At 41.1% G+C, this 18,313-nt stretch overlaps 1 protein-coding gene across 1 annotated transcript; it reads right to left on the minus strand.

The window, feature by feature from the left end:
• Positions 1 to 593: 593 nt before the first annotated feature.
• RB195_010708 (uncharacterized protein) lies at positions 594 to 2,541 on the minus strand (the record flags this gene model as incomplete). The annotated part of the gene is made up of 2 exons (XM_064191836.1): positions 594 to 712; positions 2,421 to 2,541. The coding sequence occupies 2 exons, from the start codon at positions 2,539 to 2,541 to the stop codon at positions 594 to 596; spliced, it is 240 nt and encodes a 79-aa protein (XP_064049419.1).
• Between the last annotated feature and the right edge of the window lie 15,772 nt (positions 2,542 to 18,313).

Genomic DNA, 18,313 nt, shown 5'->3' on the forward strand with positions numbered 1-18,313 from the left:
ATTTTGCTTTCATGTACAGTTATAAATGGAAATACTAGACAATTTCTAGGAAATCACGTTGTGCGCACGATATCCATTTAATGCGCATTTCATTTGTATTTCCGATTAGATGGAATGAGGAAAGCCAAACTTCTCTAGTAATAGCGCTTCCCTCATTTAAGTTTAAGTCGGGTTGAAAAATGCAAAAGTTGTAGGTGCTCAAAGATTTCTGCATCGCCGCAAAAAAGACGCGTGTGCACCGGGATGTGTAGTAATAAATGGAAGTATACTAAGTTGCTCTCTGCTGTCCCTAGTAGTTGCCTTCACAGAAATGGAGAAAAATCTCTTTTCACGCCGCCGAAAAGTCGTCATTATCACGAATAGGGCTTCACAGCTAACTATAAAATGAGAGCATAATCCTACTAGAAAATAGAAAATGATCCTCTCCAAGAAAATAACATCCCAACGCATTATTTATTTTTGAATTCTTCCTTACTCGTGAGAAGTAGGGGAGGCGAGTTTTGATCTACGGGGTTATGCGCGGGTCCCATTTCAATTGGTATCAGCGGAGCGATTCGTGTACGCGAAGGTCCGCTAACATCACAGAAACGTGGCTACTGAGGTGAACACAACGATGTGGGCTCTTCTGGTTTTTGGCTTGTAGTCCTATAGGATGATGGCTTGTTCTGGATGAGAGATTTGAGGGGGTACATATTTTCTGGTTTTCCAGGATCTGAAATAGAGCGTCTTAACAATCTTGGTTTCTGCTTCACATTTTTAACCGATAAAACCAAAATCAGCTGCAACTGTGACTTTCTGCATAAAGATTTCACATGCATAATTCATGGCGAACTTCAAGTTGCCGGTTCGAGGTAAGCCATTGCAGAACCACTGGAATTAACTGCGAGCTGAGCGGAACAGCTCATGTGATGCCAATTTTCCAAGAAATGTTCTTAATAACATCAGTTTCCCCTCAAGCATTTCCTTCACTTCGAAGAAAAAAGTCATCCATCTCAAAATCTCTTCACATCATTGATGAAGTGACGTTTCTTTAGTTGTTTTTTAATCAGTTCGCAGCGCTGAACTTCTTCCTCATGTAATTACGACACTTATGTAGAATTATGATATTTGTTTTATTATACACTAATTCATTATGTCTAGAAAGCTAACCATGAACAATTGTATTATATTTATATTGTATCAAGTTATACTATATTTACTTATATTCATTTATTTATGCTTATTTATATTTATGTACTACGTATGAGTGTTCAAAAACAGATTATAAAAGGTGGAAACGCAAACCTCGAAAGAAAATTTGAGAATAATTTTTAATGAGTATAAAAGTATTAGCTCCCTTTTTACAGGAATTTGTGCATTAGAACTCTCACCCCACAAGTCCACATTTAAAACGGGAGTGAAATGATTTTTTTGGATTGTAAAGCTAAATTTTATGCGTAAATTTTCTCCAGCTATTTTCATTTGAGGAAGGATTTCAAGAAGTATTACTTTCAGTGACTGTTCCCTAGTTTAAGAAAAGTGGCGGTCTCCGAAACCAAGTTCTGGGAAGAAGCGTGGATTGGCTGCGCATTCTACAGAAAATGCACAATTCGGAGGCAGAGTTGCTTTCAGAAATGTCGAGCATTGTGCGCACGACTATTGCCTGAGAGGCATCCGGTGAGAGGAGAAATCGATCAGAGGATGTTCGGCTGAGCGAGGCTCATTATCTGCCATGTTATCACACTATCACTGGCCAGCAGCACCACTCGACGCCTGCGCGTCTTTTTTCCGTCGAACACACCGAACTCACGCTTTTCGACCATGCGAGAGCCTCGCCATCTCTCTCGTCCCTCATCTCACCTCTCTTCGAATTTCGTTGCCTTGTGGTGTTTACCATCCAAGAAAAAGCTAATCCTCTAACCTCAGCTAGGATATATAGCTCCCGATCCATTAGCTCTTATTTCCTGTGCGGGAGAGTCGAGACAGAAGCAATCCGCTTCTGTTGGACGATAATCCTTGCCGTGCCTCCCGTTTCATGCAGATGACTCAGCCGACGAAACCGTTTCTTCCCGAACTGCAGGAATCGTGCGATGTAACGCTGCGTAGATTCCTGCGAATGCAAGAAAATACTTTTGTTGTCCTTGCATTTGCAGAACTTAACTGAGGACAATTTTGTTTATTTGTGGATGTCTTTGTTGAAAAGAGTATCTAAAAGCTAAAAACATTACAAAATGAGGAGACGGAGATAAAATTGAAATCCTTGCAGTTACTTATTTGATACAGTCAAAATGCTCCAAACAAGGAAGAATGGAGCTAACCTAAAACATGAAAACCTCATTTCTCATGTGAACACCGAAATTCGTTCAGCATTCTTCCATAACCCAATTTTTGAGGATAACGTCCTCACCAAGAGAAACAGTGCTATTTTGCAAGTATCTCACTCTTAGTCAGCTGTTCTCCGGTTGAAAGTTGAGCTGATGAATCCTCTGAGGTGTGCCTTGACAGCGTCGGACTTGATGTGCCAGCAGTTTGTTTTCGCTTATAAGGAAGATCTGCCGACATTATTGTGCGCAAAAATCCTCATCTTGTTGTCCTTGACTTTCTCGTCCCCTCATGCTTCCTCAAAGCCATTTGAAAACTTTCGAAAACACAGACACTTGGAACTCTTCACTCTTCAAGTTGCACTTATACGAAAAGTTGCTTCGAAATAGCTCGAGTTCACGTGAAAGTGCGTTCCTTCCGTCTATGCATTTTTTGTTCACACGGCAAGAAAAAAACTGTGGGAGACCTACTTACTCCTTCACGCTTACAACGATTCACAACCGCGTAAGCACAAAGTACTAAGAAACGCTACCGATTTCCCGGTTGCGAGTACATGGAAAATAACAATATTTAAAAACTGTAATTGGCTAGCACAAGAATTTTCCCATTATCAATCCGCTTGTATTTGTACAACGTGTGAAGTGATTCGCGTCTCAAATGGAGGTGTGGATGACATCGAACCGCAGGCGCTAATCCGCGAAGCTCTTTCTGATAGCGCGTAATCATGTGCTTGTTTGACCTGAAGAGAACCGTTCAGAGAAAATATCACTCACACGAGTTTTCGTGTGAAACGAAGAATTTTCATGCGTACGTACTTTTTGAATTTCTAGTTTCCCAAGGTGCATATCTGTGAGTTCTAATAAATTCTGAAAAATCAAAGTTCTGAAAAGGAACCAGGGCACCTTGAAGCACTAGGTAGATCCCGATGCCATCCTCAATGGAGAGTCATCGTATCGTTAGTGAAGAAAAGTCGAGTTATCCTGAGTTTCCATCGGTGCACCTCGTTTAAAGTCTACTAGAAATACTATTGCTGGCTAATTTTCTGGTATCATCCTATTTTCTTTATTTTATCTTTTTCTCGAGTAATAAAGTAGATGGAAACGAATATTCTTGGGTGGGTGAGGGGAAGGGTGGGTGGGGGGACTTTTTCCACATATCGCTGGAGGTTAGATTTGTATTTACTATTGATACAAATTTTAAAGAGAAAATAACATCTCCTAATTCCAAAAAGTTTTACAAGTGAAGCAGAGAATCATGCGGAATGAAGTGCTGGCGTTAATGAATTATCCTGGGATGCGCCAATGTGTTCGACATCATTTCGGAATCTTTTGAGGATTACGAACACATGAAACTGAGAAAGGAAAATATAATACGTAAAGTAAAAGAAAGCACAAGTATAATATCCGGAGATCTAAAAAAACTATATGTTTGTGGACTTTTTCCTATCGCAATTTTCCCTCGGATATTTGTGAGCTCGATCGCGTTGCTTCCTTAACATTCCAGAGGTGATTCTAGATTTGAGATGTCTAGCCTATACAACGACGCACGGGTGCTAGTCGACCCGACAAGACTGGTACCAGTGTGCCGATCCTGAAAGATGAAAAGATTGGCTGAAGTCCAGCGGTATCGAACCATTAACCACACAGACGCGGCGTTAACGCCTCGGCATCATCCTATTTTCCGCTGCTCTAAATCCGCTGAGGTAAAGAACAGACCCTAGTTTTGTCCTCACTACTGTATATTTACATGAAAAGCTGGATTAGTAGAGTAGGCCAGAAATGCACCTCATTGAAGGCGACAGCTACTTTACACGGATGAGCTGTGCTAGTTCCAATCATCTAAGTGCTGTACCGGCCTGGCATCCTATCGTAACTCTTGACTACTATGAATGTGGGTGCTCTGAGTACGCTCTTTTCCTTTTTTCCTCATGAGACCCCTCTCTTCCCTTTACATCGGTTCTTGACGTACTTTAACCCGTCATCGAGAAATTTATCATCTTCATCCGTCATTGGCATTGTTTACGCTTTTGTGATTGAACTCCGAATTTTAAAGGATGAGAAAACACGTTTTGAACGAACAACAAAAAATGAAGGTTCCATTGAAAACGTGGATTTTGCGCGCTATGGCTAGGGGCTCTCTATGGGTTTTCATTCTGTGGGCCATAGCACCTCCTAAGGAGGACGCATTCCTAACTCTGATCAGTTTGATTGCGCTAAAGATCAAGATAGCAACGGAATCTCTCTTAGTACTGGCATTTTGGCGAGATCGGCTTCTACAAAAATTAGAGAAACAAAGTTGCAGATGATTCCCAGTCCTCAACCCAATTGGAGCGGTGGAGCGCGGCGGTTATTGTCGGGTTGGTACCGTCATGATTTGCTGGGAATAATGGTGCAAGGAAGGATTCTCCTCCGGTCCTATCCGCTATGCTCCGGCAAATGTTCTGAGTTCTTATCGTCACTGGACTCTTAGATTCGTACTCGACCTTTTCCGTTCTCGCACTCTCCTTCAAAATTACGTGCAGATCTCTTTCGTCTACTGCGAAGAATTCAACATTACAAACTCAAAGCACACAAGAGGCACTTGTAGTTGAAACAAGTGCACCAGCACGGAGTTTTCCTTTTGAAATCCCGAAAAAGGCCTCTCTTTCCTAGCTAAATGAACAGTTAAAGGTCAGTTAATAGGGAGTTAATAGAAAATAATTTAATTGTTTCAATTACTTAATTAACGTGCAACGTCCTTCTATAAGACCACATTCTTACGATATTTTTTTTCTCATAAAAAAAAGTCGAAAATAGATGCTTAATCATCAATGACTGCTATTTTTAAGTCGAGGAGTTCCTCAGAAATTAAAATGAATATTGCAGACGAAACTCGGGTTCTTTTTAACACTTTCGTTTGAATCTTTCAGAATTTGTTGCGTCATAGGTAGCTGCCGTAACGTCAGAGCGGAAGGGTAGCATGTGTAGGAGCTCCTGACGCTCTTTCTTCTCGGCTGCAGTGTGTTCTTCCTTCTCTTTCTCCTTTCCTTCTCTATTGTTCGTTATTTGCTTTATGCTCTACAGTTATTTCATTCATTATTACAGATTTACACCTTTTTTCAGGACTTCTCTACTACCCTTCACTTATTCTCTTTAAACCAATTTTTTTGTAAGATTAAACACTTCGGCATTAACCATAACAAACATTCTTCGATGGTTCTTCGACCGTTGGCAGTACAAGATACAGTAACCCTCTGTTGTTCAAAGGAATGATCATCATTTCAGAATGGCTAGTCAAACAAAACGCCGTTATACATAGCTTATGGCCTAATCTTAAAAATTACTAAGCTGAGCCTCAATCAGATACGATCTGCGGCAGAATGACGTAACTGAACCAAGAATCAGCTGGAAACAAGTCAGAAGAATTGTGTCCAGAAAGCTCAAATTTGGCACGGATCCAAACTTTCTTACACAACGCAGCCGGAGGCAAAAAAGCGGTGCAGTTCCCACCAACCGTTTTTCGTCAACCAAAAACACAAATGTATAACAGAAAACCCGGGCAGAGACACCCACGTCGAAAAAACAAAGACCGGCCCCACTTTAAAAAATCGATTTTTAATTTTTATTTGTTAGGGGGGGTTTGTGTGTTTTTTTTTTTTTTTTTTTTTTTATAAGAAGTTGTTTTGATTATTTTTTAGATAAAATTATTAATTATTTATTAAAAAAAAAAGGTTGTAGGGTTTTTTTTGGTGGGGGGGGGGGGGGGGGGGGGGGGGGGCCCGCCCCCCAACCCCAAAAAAAAAAAAATTTTTCCCCCCCCCCCCAAAAATTTTTTTCGGGGGGGTGGGGGGGGAGAAAGGGGTTGGGGGGGGGCCTTTTTTTTGGGTGAAGGAAAAAACCCCCCCTCAAAAGAAATTATTAGGGATAGGAACTTATTCGCTAATCATCATCATTCAGGAAAAGTTCGGTACCAATCTGCTGACCTTAGACGGAAATTGGCTCTGTTGCAGGTGGTCGCTGTGGACTGACTGAGTTGGACCTGCGCTGTTTCTGCTCTCGGAAGCAAAACATTGTTATCTTGCAAAATTCGGTTGCTTCGATGAAACGAGAGTGATGTAACGTCACTTTTGCTCGTCAGTCCCCCTTCGTGTTCAGGATTTCACATTGGAAGTGGCGTGGCTGTTTGTATGCTAAATTAGAATCAAATTATTCTGTAGAAGAGAATTTTAAGGATTAGGGCTAAGCTTATACTTACACTTTACTTCGCAGTAAATGAAGCGAAGGAGGACTTCCTTTTTATACTTCCTTTATAAAAACGTCAAACTAGATCAGTTTGAATTATTTACAGCATTCTCGAACATCTGCCGTTTTCTCCACCGCACTCACAAAAAATGCTCACATCAAGTGTAAATTGAAGGTTAAAAATTTTAATTTCTTGGTTTTATTGAGCTCCTTTGAATACGAATATATCGGGTATGATTTTGGAATCAGGATTATCGTGCTGATTTTTATTTCTTCTGATTGGTTTAGCGCTTCAATTCTTCTTTAATGACTACGATAGAGGATAAACGAAACTGTTCGATTCTAGACGAAATCTTTGTGCATTTCTGGCGTCTTTACTAGAAACAACTGTTAGAATTATTTCCTTGTTGTTCTGGATAGCCACTACGGACTGCCAAGCCACATCTTCCAATGAATGCAGCCTGAAGAGCACTGTGCTACTAGAAAGAGTTATTCAGGACTGTTGCTGTAGCGAGTGGCTTGCACGGATTCCGTCACCCGCACACAAACTTCGTTGCATCCAGAGTTGTTTGTCGGAGCTCATAAGCCATCGAAATTGCCGAGATTCGGAGCAAAACAGTAGTCAATTACTGTGAGTGGGGTGGTCCGGCTCCTTCCGCGCCTTCGGAATTTTCCACAAGCCGCTTTCGCACCCGCTTTGTGCGATCCGTCGCTGTTGCAGCGCAACAACTTGTTTGCGATTTCTTAATTAGTTTTCGATTCATTTGGGATCGCTGATGATAGATCACTGATTCGGCGCAGAACGAGAACGAGGGGGACGACCGGTTCTTGCACAACCTTCTTCTCGAAATGTTCTTGAACTATGTAACCGCAATCGCGATAGGAGGTCTTTGCATTCTTGGACAGAATTCGTGGACACTCTCTTCCAGTGGTCGTCGAGCCATTCACTATGCATTGTCAAACTGCACTAGCCATTTTTCACCTCCTCGCTGTTAGGTTTAGGATTTACTGCTAAAGAAAATGTACTTAAAGAGCCTATAATCAGAGCGAGAAGGCTAGTGGGGCTGGAAGTGAACTGAGGAAAATAACTCGCCCGCACTGCCCCTTCATTCTGTTTTAGTCCATGATATAAACTCACTCTGCGAATTCTATTAATGCTTTTCAATGAAACAAACTTTCTCATATTTTTCTTTCATTCAAAGTGATGCCGCATCCTCTTAATTCCTAAAAAACCAAAAGCCAAAATGCAATGAAGTTTTGCAGTTATAGTTCTATTTATTTGTTTATTTGTTTCTATTCAAAATGCGGAGACGGATGTGGGCAGGACTGCAAAGCTAAACCTACTAGAAAAATTAGAATCTTTGTTTTAAAAATCATCATGAGTGAGATGTCATCTACATCCGGAACATTTCTAGGATGTTAACGCGACTAACTGACAAATGACCGGGGAAAACTGTGAAGGAAACGTGCACGCGCTCAGAAGAAAACATTTCTACAAACGAAAGCATTTTCTCGTAGACTACTGAACCTGCTTCCGTAGAGTTTCTTCCCTATAAAGCAAGCACTTTATAAGCAACTCAGAATGAGGAGTTTTTGGAGTATTCCAGTTTTTTTTTTCGTTATGGAAAGTGCATGAGTCCTGATTTGGCAGCTAATTCTCGAACCCGTTGAATATGCAACCAGTGGCTACTCTAATGTCTCTAGCTAGCTTAAAGGTACATTAGTGCTCTTCAACACGTCCTCTTTGTGAATCCCTATGGCTACAAAGTGAAGCCCACTCATTTCTCGATATTTCAGTTTGACTTTTCACAATTATTTGATTGAAATTTCTGACAATCTCTTCCGCGATGTTGTCTAAGTTGTTTTAACCGTTTTTCCGCATATCACTCCGATGACTCTCGCATTTCCTCGCTCAATCCTCCAATTCTTCGCTGGATGCACTCTGAAGCAAAGTCTTTCTATTTCAGTCCTTCTAGAGATGCTATCCCATGTAAACAACCAAGTGATAAAAATAAGCAACAAATACAAACATGTTCCACTATCTTGTATATTCCGGATAAAAACACTGGCCTGAGACATCGGCTTGCTCCCACAAGTCACTGTACAGGCGAGTTACGTGCTCGTGAACCTCGTACGATTCTGAAACGAAGTGAACGTGGTGGCGCATCCCAAGCGGTTCGATCAACGCCAGACAGTTTGTCCTTTTATGTCATGCATCTCTTATATCTTCATCTATACTTTACCTTAAAGGCAGATTTTGACGCGGTGCGCAACGCATAGTAAATTGCACAACCCAGTGTGGTTCCGCTCATCTTTACCTAATCGTCGTAAAAACGGCGTGGAACCCCTTAGTCTCGACGAAGTACGTTAGATCGCGTCCCTATGCATAAGTTCCGGCCCCGGAAAACCCATTCATTGGCCTTCCTTCAATGGGGTGATCAGAAGACATCATCAATCCTCGAGCGCTAGCAAGGGAGCGCGGCGCGCGCCCAAGGGTGGCGCGTTGCAAGTGAAGTCTTCGTAAAGAGCGGCGCCATAAACGCAATTTTTACGACGTTTACAGAATGAAGGGTGGAACTACGCTGGATTACGCGAGCACTACTCGAACGCCTCGCTTTCGTTACGGATTCTGCACCACGTTAAACTCGTGATATGCTACCTCCAAGGTAGGATTAGATATGCGATATGAAACAACAACAAAGGTTTTCGCTCTGGGAATCCGTCTTTTGTCATGTGATTTTTCTCCGTAGCAACCTCATTTCCGCAGGCAGCTTTTCCAGGAAATGTAACCGAACTGAGTCTAAAAAAAGCGATTTCCAGCAGAACATGCAGCAACTGCAGCATTTTAAGTGCACCTTCTCCACAACAAAATATCCTAGTGCATAGGATATGTCTAAGTAGGAAATGTTCTAAGTCAACAACTATGATTAGTGGGACTCAGCTCGTTCAGATTGATCTATTTGTTTTAGTGGAAAATTCGTAGCCAAAAATTCTGGTGCATGATTCATTGATTACTTCCACTTATGGAAAGAATTCGTTGCTTAGGACACAATTCCGGTGAAGGTGATCTTCAAAGTTCCAAAGGAGAATTCAACAATTGTTTTGAATAAAAAAAACTCTTCCGCTATTCCTGGAACATCGTACTAGAGCTTTAGGTCATGTTGCTTCATCGTGAATACTAGATTTACCTAACCCGCCGACTAGTAATTACATCGATGTAGGGCGAGGTCGGCAACTTAGTCGTTTACTTATTAATAAGGAAGAAGAAGGATGTCCGGATCTTTCACGCATTCATTGCTACTTGCAGTGGAGGAGAAAAGGACTAAAATCATCAGTTTGTTCCTGTACTTAAGAAACTGTAGAAGTATAATACGTAAACTTTAATTGTTTATGTTTTTAATTTAATTTTTTTTTAAATTTAATTTTTTTTTTAAATTTTGAAACACGATATCAAAACCCATGATTCCTGGAAAGTCTGAATATCTGTTTGCACGGGCAAAATTTTAAACGCACTCTGAACCACAACGAGGATAGCCAAATTTGTGGATAATTCAATTCTCAAGTGTTTAGTTGAATATTTAGTAGAATACAGTGTTCCATTGTAGATCATGGGTCAGTACAGCCCGCTGATACTTCTCTCTCGTTGTAGATCGTGGGTCGCTATGTGAAGTTCCTCTAGGACCAATTTTGGCTATACGTGTTGTTGATAGGAGATTTCCACGGCCTTCAAACAGTGGTTGTTTTTTCTTCTTTCAATTCAATGATGTTGGCTTCTGTCCGCTAGAAGATAGGGTTCAAGATGTAGTTTGCAAGTACAGTGAAAAGGTGATCAATTTACCTGACAAAGCACCTCTTTACTGACTGACTGAGGCCGTCCAGAGTGGATTCGAGGTGAAATTACTAGACAGCATAGCTAAGCCGTAGGTGTGATGGAATTAATTTTTCTCGTTTTTGCACCAGTTGCAAAGGTGAAAAGTGTTGCGTTGTTGGGTGGAATGTGGCGCCTTCCCTATCTATTTCCTCGACTCTACGGAAGTATTTCTTTCTTTATTCTAACACTTGCAAATGCATCACGAACGCTACCTATAACTGGTGTAGCCGTGGAGAAGTCGACAGCAGAAATTTTCGCGAACGTTGCCTTTGAAAGTTATGAACGATTTTCAGGATTTTCACTAAGTCTATTTTAATGTGTCGAATGTGTCGATCGACTAAAAAAGGTTGAGATCTTTCTAACAGATTATATCAGGATTTTTTAAGGACACATTTGCAGATAAAAAAAACGACCGTTATGTTTTTTGGATGAATTTGCGTGATCATCACTTCTACATATAATTTATCCTGTAAAACATTATGCGCTATCATTTTCCTGCGAAACTTCTAGAAATTGGCTTGAAAACGCTAGCGAGGAAGAAATACGTCCAAGGCAATAACACCACCGCAACATTTTGGTCCACTGAGAAAATCCGCAGAAATTACCGATTTTCGCTCGTAGGTGGAGCCTGCAACGCAGTTTTTAGGACAGAGCAACAAAAACGCAAAGCAGCTCCTACAAATCAGGAGTCAGGGACATCAATTTACGTGACAAGACAACTCTTGACACCCGTAGTAGTGAATTCATTTTTGTCGTGGTAGTAGAGAGAAATAGCTGTGAATATGGCAGAAGAAGTCCGAGTGTCGGATCATGCCGAATGATTGATATATTTTCTTGTGACGAAGTAATTTAACCGGGTGCATTTTGAGTTTCGACAACATACCTTCAATGGTTCCCGAATCCAGCGGCTACAACGCGAATTCAACTTTTAATCCTAGGTCCCAGTTACATCACTTTGTCAAAACGCTTCGAAAATTTATTCAGCGAAATATGTTGCTATTGGTTTGCAACTCGCCAAACGGATTTCAACGTTTCTATTCAAAGCGCCGTTTAATCACAAAACCCAACTCAGTGATTTAGTGGCACATGAATTCCACACCGAGAATCAACTTTCGGAAATCTTTCCAAAAAGCAGGAAGACACTGGATTTCTGGCATTTCTCTGACTTTTGGGGGGATTGTCGGTCTACTGAGAAAATTTGGATATTCTGGTAGTCGTGAGCTATTCGAGAATCTGGAAAATTGGTGAATTTATGTCCATTAGAATCTTTTCGATGTTTAGTAAGGATTAATACGTGTTCATTTTTTCAGAAGAAGCAGCATGTACGTGAAAAATTGCTGTGACTCATTTCTTCTTCTAAAACTGAAAGCTCAGCGACTTTTTCTTGTATGACCCTCCAACTTACCAATTTGTACTTTTTGAGTGTGCAAGGTGGCTGATAGACATTTCTGGACGTCGGATTTGGGTGTGTTGCGATGATGCGAATATTTGGGTAACTCACCAGAGCACAACAGACAACCTGAGCTTAGTTCTGCGCACTAGCTTACTGCCGAGGTCTTCAATCCTACAACGGAAAAACAATGAAAAGCAAAAAAGACATACAATGAAAATGTGGAAAAATGGAAAGTGTCGTTGACTGAATGATTTAAGCTAATGTTTCTGTTGTTTCACTCGGAACTCACTTTGTTTCACTCTAAAAGATTTCCTATAGTCGCCTCTACCTCTTGGGTTCGTCAAAAACACAAGTGGGAATCCGATCCTCAAAAACCACCATATTTTTCAGCTGTTTGGCTGACTGCCACTGGCTTCTTTTAAGGAAGTGTGACGGATAAAGTGAATTATTCACATTCCGCAGTTGGATAAACATTCGAGACTACCATATGACCAATTTTCGAAGGTTCGCAGATACGTGGGGTGCTTTTTGAACGCTTCTTTTTGCCGGAGAAATATCAACGCGTACATGGAACATCTTCGTTGGCGCAACCTCCCACATCTTCTTCTGAGGCACTCGTCTAGAAAGAAATAAATCCCTCTTTCCTTCTTCTCTCCTTTTCTTTGCCTTCTCGTCGTTTTAGAATTGCACATAGTAGTTTCTTCATCATGAAGTTTACAACTTCCTAGAAGAAATCATGAACAAAGAAGAAAAGTAGGCACTCTTCAAAAAACTTTAGTCCTTCTCCTCCGGACTGCCATACACACTGGCTCCAGCTGATTGACGAACGCAATTCGCAACGCGTCTACGAATTTCTGTTGTGTGTCAGCTGCAGCCCATTTGAGTTATATTGGTTGGATTACGAACGTTGGATGACGAGTTGCCCGCGTTCTGTTGCGTAATAAGTCGTATCGTTGGGGAGACGGAACCACATAAGGCTATTTCTCACACCCTTCCACTTACTATTAGGAGGAATTGAGCGTAAATATGTTCACACTTGTAAACTAAAGCAATATCCATATCTATCAAGGGAAAAATCTAAGCGAAGACAGTTTTGCGACACTGATGATTAGGTTTGCCCGAAATAAGGCAGGGAAAAGAGAGACTCTTCGCCGAGCAGAGGAGGAGCGCACTGCGGTCTCCGCGACCACGTGGGTGAATGTATCTGGTGCCCGGTATACTCACACACCGAGAATTTTCCTTCGTGACTCAATCAAGCTCATCTGTTTGGTGGACAATAAGTGGACATTTGAAATATCCTAAGAAATTGACGTGAAGTTGTACAATTGAGATGAAACGGAGAAAATTTTGAAATGACTATGTGAAAATAGTTGTTCGTGTATTTTCATCAGATTATGCAGCATGAAAATTTTTTCTTCAACGTAATTTTCTCTTATTTTATTTTATAGGGGAACTATGATTCCAAGATCCGTGCTATCCAGTGCTATCCAGTGTAGTGTAGTGTAGCGCTCATTCAGTAAGTAGGTTAAACCCGTCGGAAACTAATAATTGTCCAAATACGTTGCTTTCCAGTATTTTTCATTTATTTGTTCGCTTGAGTGGTGGTAAAAGTAAAAGGATAAAGTTTCTGGTGTTAATCAATCCGCTTGGGAAGCGCCCCCACGTTCACTTCAATTAGGAATCGTTTGAGGTTTACGAACGCGTAATTGGGCTGCGCAATGACTTGCGGGGGTAGCCGATGTGTCAAGTCAGTGTTTTTATCCTCCTGGACAAGTCTGGTACCAATTTATCGACTCCGGAGGGATGTAAGGCTTTGTGAGCACTAGGGTGGATTCGAACCTCCGATCGATTGTGCAGGAAGCGGAACCTCTAACCTAAGCGGAACCTCTAACCGCTACACTACAGCCGCCCTCTGGTGAATTATTAAGTGGTAAGCAAAGCATTAGAAAACGATGAAAATATATCGTAAGAGAGGAGAAAGGTGGAGTAAAACAGTAAAAAGAAGTCAAAAAAAACTGCAATTAATTACTTCCCACGGTGGCACGTGATGAAATCGAAATTGAAGTCTAAAACTGTTGGGATTTTATTTCTCTACTGCTCTTTACTCCAAGTTTCTGAATTATGTAGGAGGATTTACATAATCTGAAACCCGACAGCAAACGCGACGAGATCGCGCCTCGGTTTCCTGCAAACGAGTTTCACCGGCAACGACTCACTACTAAAAGTTGTGTGAGGATAAAGTAGGAACGCGAATTGAATTTCTTTGAAAGCGCACCAGCCTCAGTAACCTCGTTTTTCCTCCTGTTTAAGCCTTGATGTTCAAATTTTCTGATTTTCAATGTTGTCTCGAAGTTTTTTTTTCTGCTTGAGATGTTTTTTGTTTGTGCGTAGCTGCAATCTTCAAACTTTTTATCTCAAAACAAAAAATGGGAAAACCAGAACACCTTTTTTTAGTATAATTTTGAAAGGAAAGCTAGGTGATTTTCTATCGTGACAATTTTTTTTGTTATCCTCGCAATATGCGCTTACTCGCAAACGCAGACACAAAAGTCCTGAAAAAGATCTCACAATGATAAGTCGCATTTTTTCAGTTTTTCTAAAATCCTGAACAGTTTTAGATTTTCAAAAGAGGGTTCCACATCGTATAAATCTCAAATAATTTTGGATCCAGTAGCAAATACTGCAGTCTAAGTTTGAACTTTCGCTATCCAGTTGAATTGAATTTCTTCCGAACGACACAACCACTAATTGAGCGACAAGATTTGAGCAATGTAAAAAATAACTCAATCGATTATCTCTCTGAAAAACTTCTTTCAGCATTTGTATGCATTCGCTACCCAGTGTTTAAAAAAAGAATGATGAAAACACCAACAAACAAACAAAAGCGTTTTATGTTGAAGCACTTCAAGATCATATTGGAACAAAAGAAGTCTCACGCTCTAACGCTTTTACTGCGCGTGTTCTTCGTTGATTTCGTTTTTCGTTTTATATTGATCGTTTCGACTGATTCGAAGTATACCAGGTAAAGTGTCCGGCGTTAATCAATCTGGTGACGATGCGCCAACGCGCTCACTACAATGCGGAATCGTTCGAGTTTACGAACGCTTGCCTAACCTGTACAGTAACTTGCTAGGGCTGGCCAATGTATCAAGTCAGTGTTGTCCTCCGGGACCAGTCTAGCGCCAATTTACCCACCCTGGAGTGACGAAGGGCTCAGTTGCTCGGTTTGGAAACATCACCTGGCAGTGCGGTCGCAGCGGAACCTCTTACCTGCAACCGTCGTAATAAGCGAACATGCAGGGCGAAAAATTCGGTATGCACTGTGCGAGCTAAATCGCATCCTCCAACAGACTTTTCTTTTCCTTATAAGATCGCTGAACAAGCGATAGGAACATTCTTTAGTAGCGTAGTAGTTTGCTTTCAATCCTTGCAGCAGGTACACCACCTTAAGTGACCTTCTTCAAAACGTCGACAACGAAAGTTTACGCTAATTTTCTTACTAGATGCTGAGCGGGTGTAACGCACTGCTGTAAAATACTACTACATCCGCGTGGTCAGTAGTTCGATACCGTCCGCGACCAACCAAACCTTTCATCTCTTTGAAGTCGATAAAAGGATAAGAGATAAGGTGCCCGGCGTCGCTCACTCCTTGTGGAGATGGCTTCGATCTGGGATCCGTTTGAAATTTGTGGACGCGCACGCGACCTTGCAACGACTTTCACACCAATCCTGCAGCCACAGCCGAACCCCTAACCGACTGCGCTACATTCACGTGTTCTTCTGTGAAGAAGTCAATAAAAGATTGTCTGGAAGAACAAGTATATTATTCCTCACGATTCCCAAATAAACCCATGATTTAGCATGCAGCACACTCTCTCCGAGTTCGATTTATGCAGAATACAATCGTTTTCGCACCAGTGCTGAAACCATGAAGTAAAAAAGCATCGAGAACGCATATGAACAAATTTTCATCTGTGGAAATAAGTGAAACATTCCCATCAAGGAAATCGTGAAAACATATTTCCGAATGGAAATAATTTAGAACGAAAAACTGGAGATGCATCACTTTTCATGTAACACCAACGCGATCATTATTTACAAAGTCACTCACCATATATTTTGAAGTAGTATCATAATATTTGCGTACACCATAGGGCAACGGGCTCAATTCCGCATTTTAACATTCCAGTGAAACGAAAGCTGTTATTGCCCTCTCTGCTCAATTTCGACATATGAGGGAATCCCGAGTTCTCTTAGGAAGGTGAGGACTCTGCAGCATCTTCCAGAATGACCTTCTCAATCATCTTTTTTTCGTTGATTCTTCCCTCTTTTTGCCTTATTTCACCTTTCGTCTTTCTTTTCTTTCTTGTATCGATAGACTAATTTAATTTGCGAAGCTTAATTAATTTTGCAAAATTTCTTCTGAGACCACAGAGATTTGCTCATAGTCCTTCACTTCTTCTGCCCAAGCAACAACGGCTCTCCTCGGTTTTCTCGCTTTTGCGTGTTCTTTTTTTCAGTCATTTGTCACTCCCTGTCTGGAAAACACTTTCAAGTGGGATGGGTTTCGAGTTGAGCGCTCACACTTTGTATCGGAATTTTCTTCGGGGACATATAGACAATTTTACACATTTTGCATGTGATCCTCTTCGACGTCCTCAAGTACCGACATGTGGCCTCAAAGCCTCGATGATCACTTCGTCCACAGCGAAGAGGAATCAGCCTGTTTTTCGTAAAACGAGTCTTTTTTCACGATCTGTTCAAGTCAGACTTTGTACTTTTCTTTTTCTCTGCATTCATCAAGTTTCCTTTTGGACTGTGCAACCTTGGGGGAGTGAGGGAGTGACTATAGTGTGGATAACGTCACTAATTTGTGATCTGAGACTTTTTAGACACGAAGCTCGTATATCACCCGTGCCCTACTAATTAGTTGCACATCCTGCTCTGGCCTATTTGGCTCTGTTCATCACATTTCATCGCATTTTTTGTAGATTAGTACTAGAAAAGAAATGCGAACCGCTTTTTCCTGATACTATTTAACAATAGATTAGACCTGAGAAGATTGCAGAACCAGTCTTCGAAAAACGAACGATTCAGAAAAAAAAACGGTTAGGAAACTCTTTTCTCTTTACCTCGTAGATGTTTGAGTGATTTCTGACTAATTCTTTCTTTATCTTCTACTTCTATACAATCTGGAGTTTACAAAGAGGTCCACCAATTCCACAATCAGTTCCAATCCACTTTTGTGGGTCTTGTTAGACTATCAAGAAATTTGATAATTTCAGCTACTTCGCCTAACAGCAACAAACAAGAACCGTCTTCCATTTTCAAATACTCTTCTCTCGCGTTTTGAAATTTTTTTCGTTGGACTTCGTCTTCCTCGTAATGTTCCCTTTTTAACAAGGAGCTTTGGGTAGATAACAATATAAAAATAAGGACTAAGGAACTGCAGGGTTTAACTCGAGTAACCCAGCGAGACTCGCCGAAAAGTCAATGCGACGACGTGAACTGCAACAATGCTGAAGTTCCACTTCCCATTCATTTTCAATTTCTAGTTAATTACCACTAATTTTTATTCTTCACGGTACTTTTCTTGTCAATCACCTACTGCTACTGAACTAATTCCTTTAATTACTTACTAACTGTATTCGGTAAAAAGAAGCATCCTTGCGATTTCAATGCTGAAGCTTATTCGTTGTTATTTATTTATTTGTTTTATTTATCTGTTAATGCTCATTCATTAGTATTTATTCACTAGCTTACGGAAATATCTGCTATTGTCTGGTAATTCACTGGTGAATTGATGAGAGCGAATTGGCTTCCGAAGAGCAGTTAAAATCCCTTCAAGCTTTGTAATCCATAGAACTACGAGTTACCGCAGCAAAAACGTTTCGACGCTTCTCTGCACTGGGCCCTGCCTGGTGCATCAAAACAGCATGACCGCTTCGTTCGATTCGGGACTTCCTCATCCATTGCCTTCATATCGGTGCTTACAAGTTTGGCAAGTCAAGTTTTCTGGAACACTTTCTCAGAATGTTCGGGCTTCAGAAGGGAGCTTGAAATCACTTCCACAAGCTCTACGAACCCAGCTAGAAGCTTTTCTCGACCTTCAGAAGACTAGCTTGAAATCACTTCCACAAGCTCTACGAACCCAGCTAGAAGCTTTTCTCGACCTTCAGAAGACTATCTCTGGGCCAATTGCTTCTTCTGGGAAATGAAACAAATGCTATCCTTATCCTGAGTAAAGATGCTTGCGATGATCACGCGATATTCAAGAGCCCCTTAAGTACGTCAGTTCCTATAATAGCGAATAGTCCCCTGGTTAATCGTGGAGGAGCAGGGGCTCCCTGTGGTTGCTTCATTTGTCGCTCAGCGTAAGTGGAGTCCTTTTCATTGTGAAAGTACTGACTCAGAAAAATATTCTATGAACTAATTTTTTAAGGCGCAGAAGTGACTCCACCACTAAGCACACACCTCCCTCCAGTACCTTTCATTTCTTCTTCATCGCTTCCCAAAAATGAAAGATAC

The sequence above is a fragment of the Necator americanus genome, chromosome III (assembly GCF_031761385.1).
Source record: "Necator americanus strain Aroian chromosome III, whole genome shotgun sequence".
In the NCBI taxonomy this organism is placed as follows: Eukaryota; Metazoa; Nematoda; class Chromadorea; order Rhabditida; family Ancylostomatidae; genus Necator; species Necator americanus.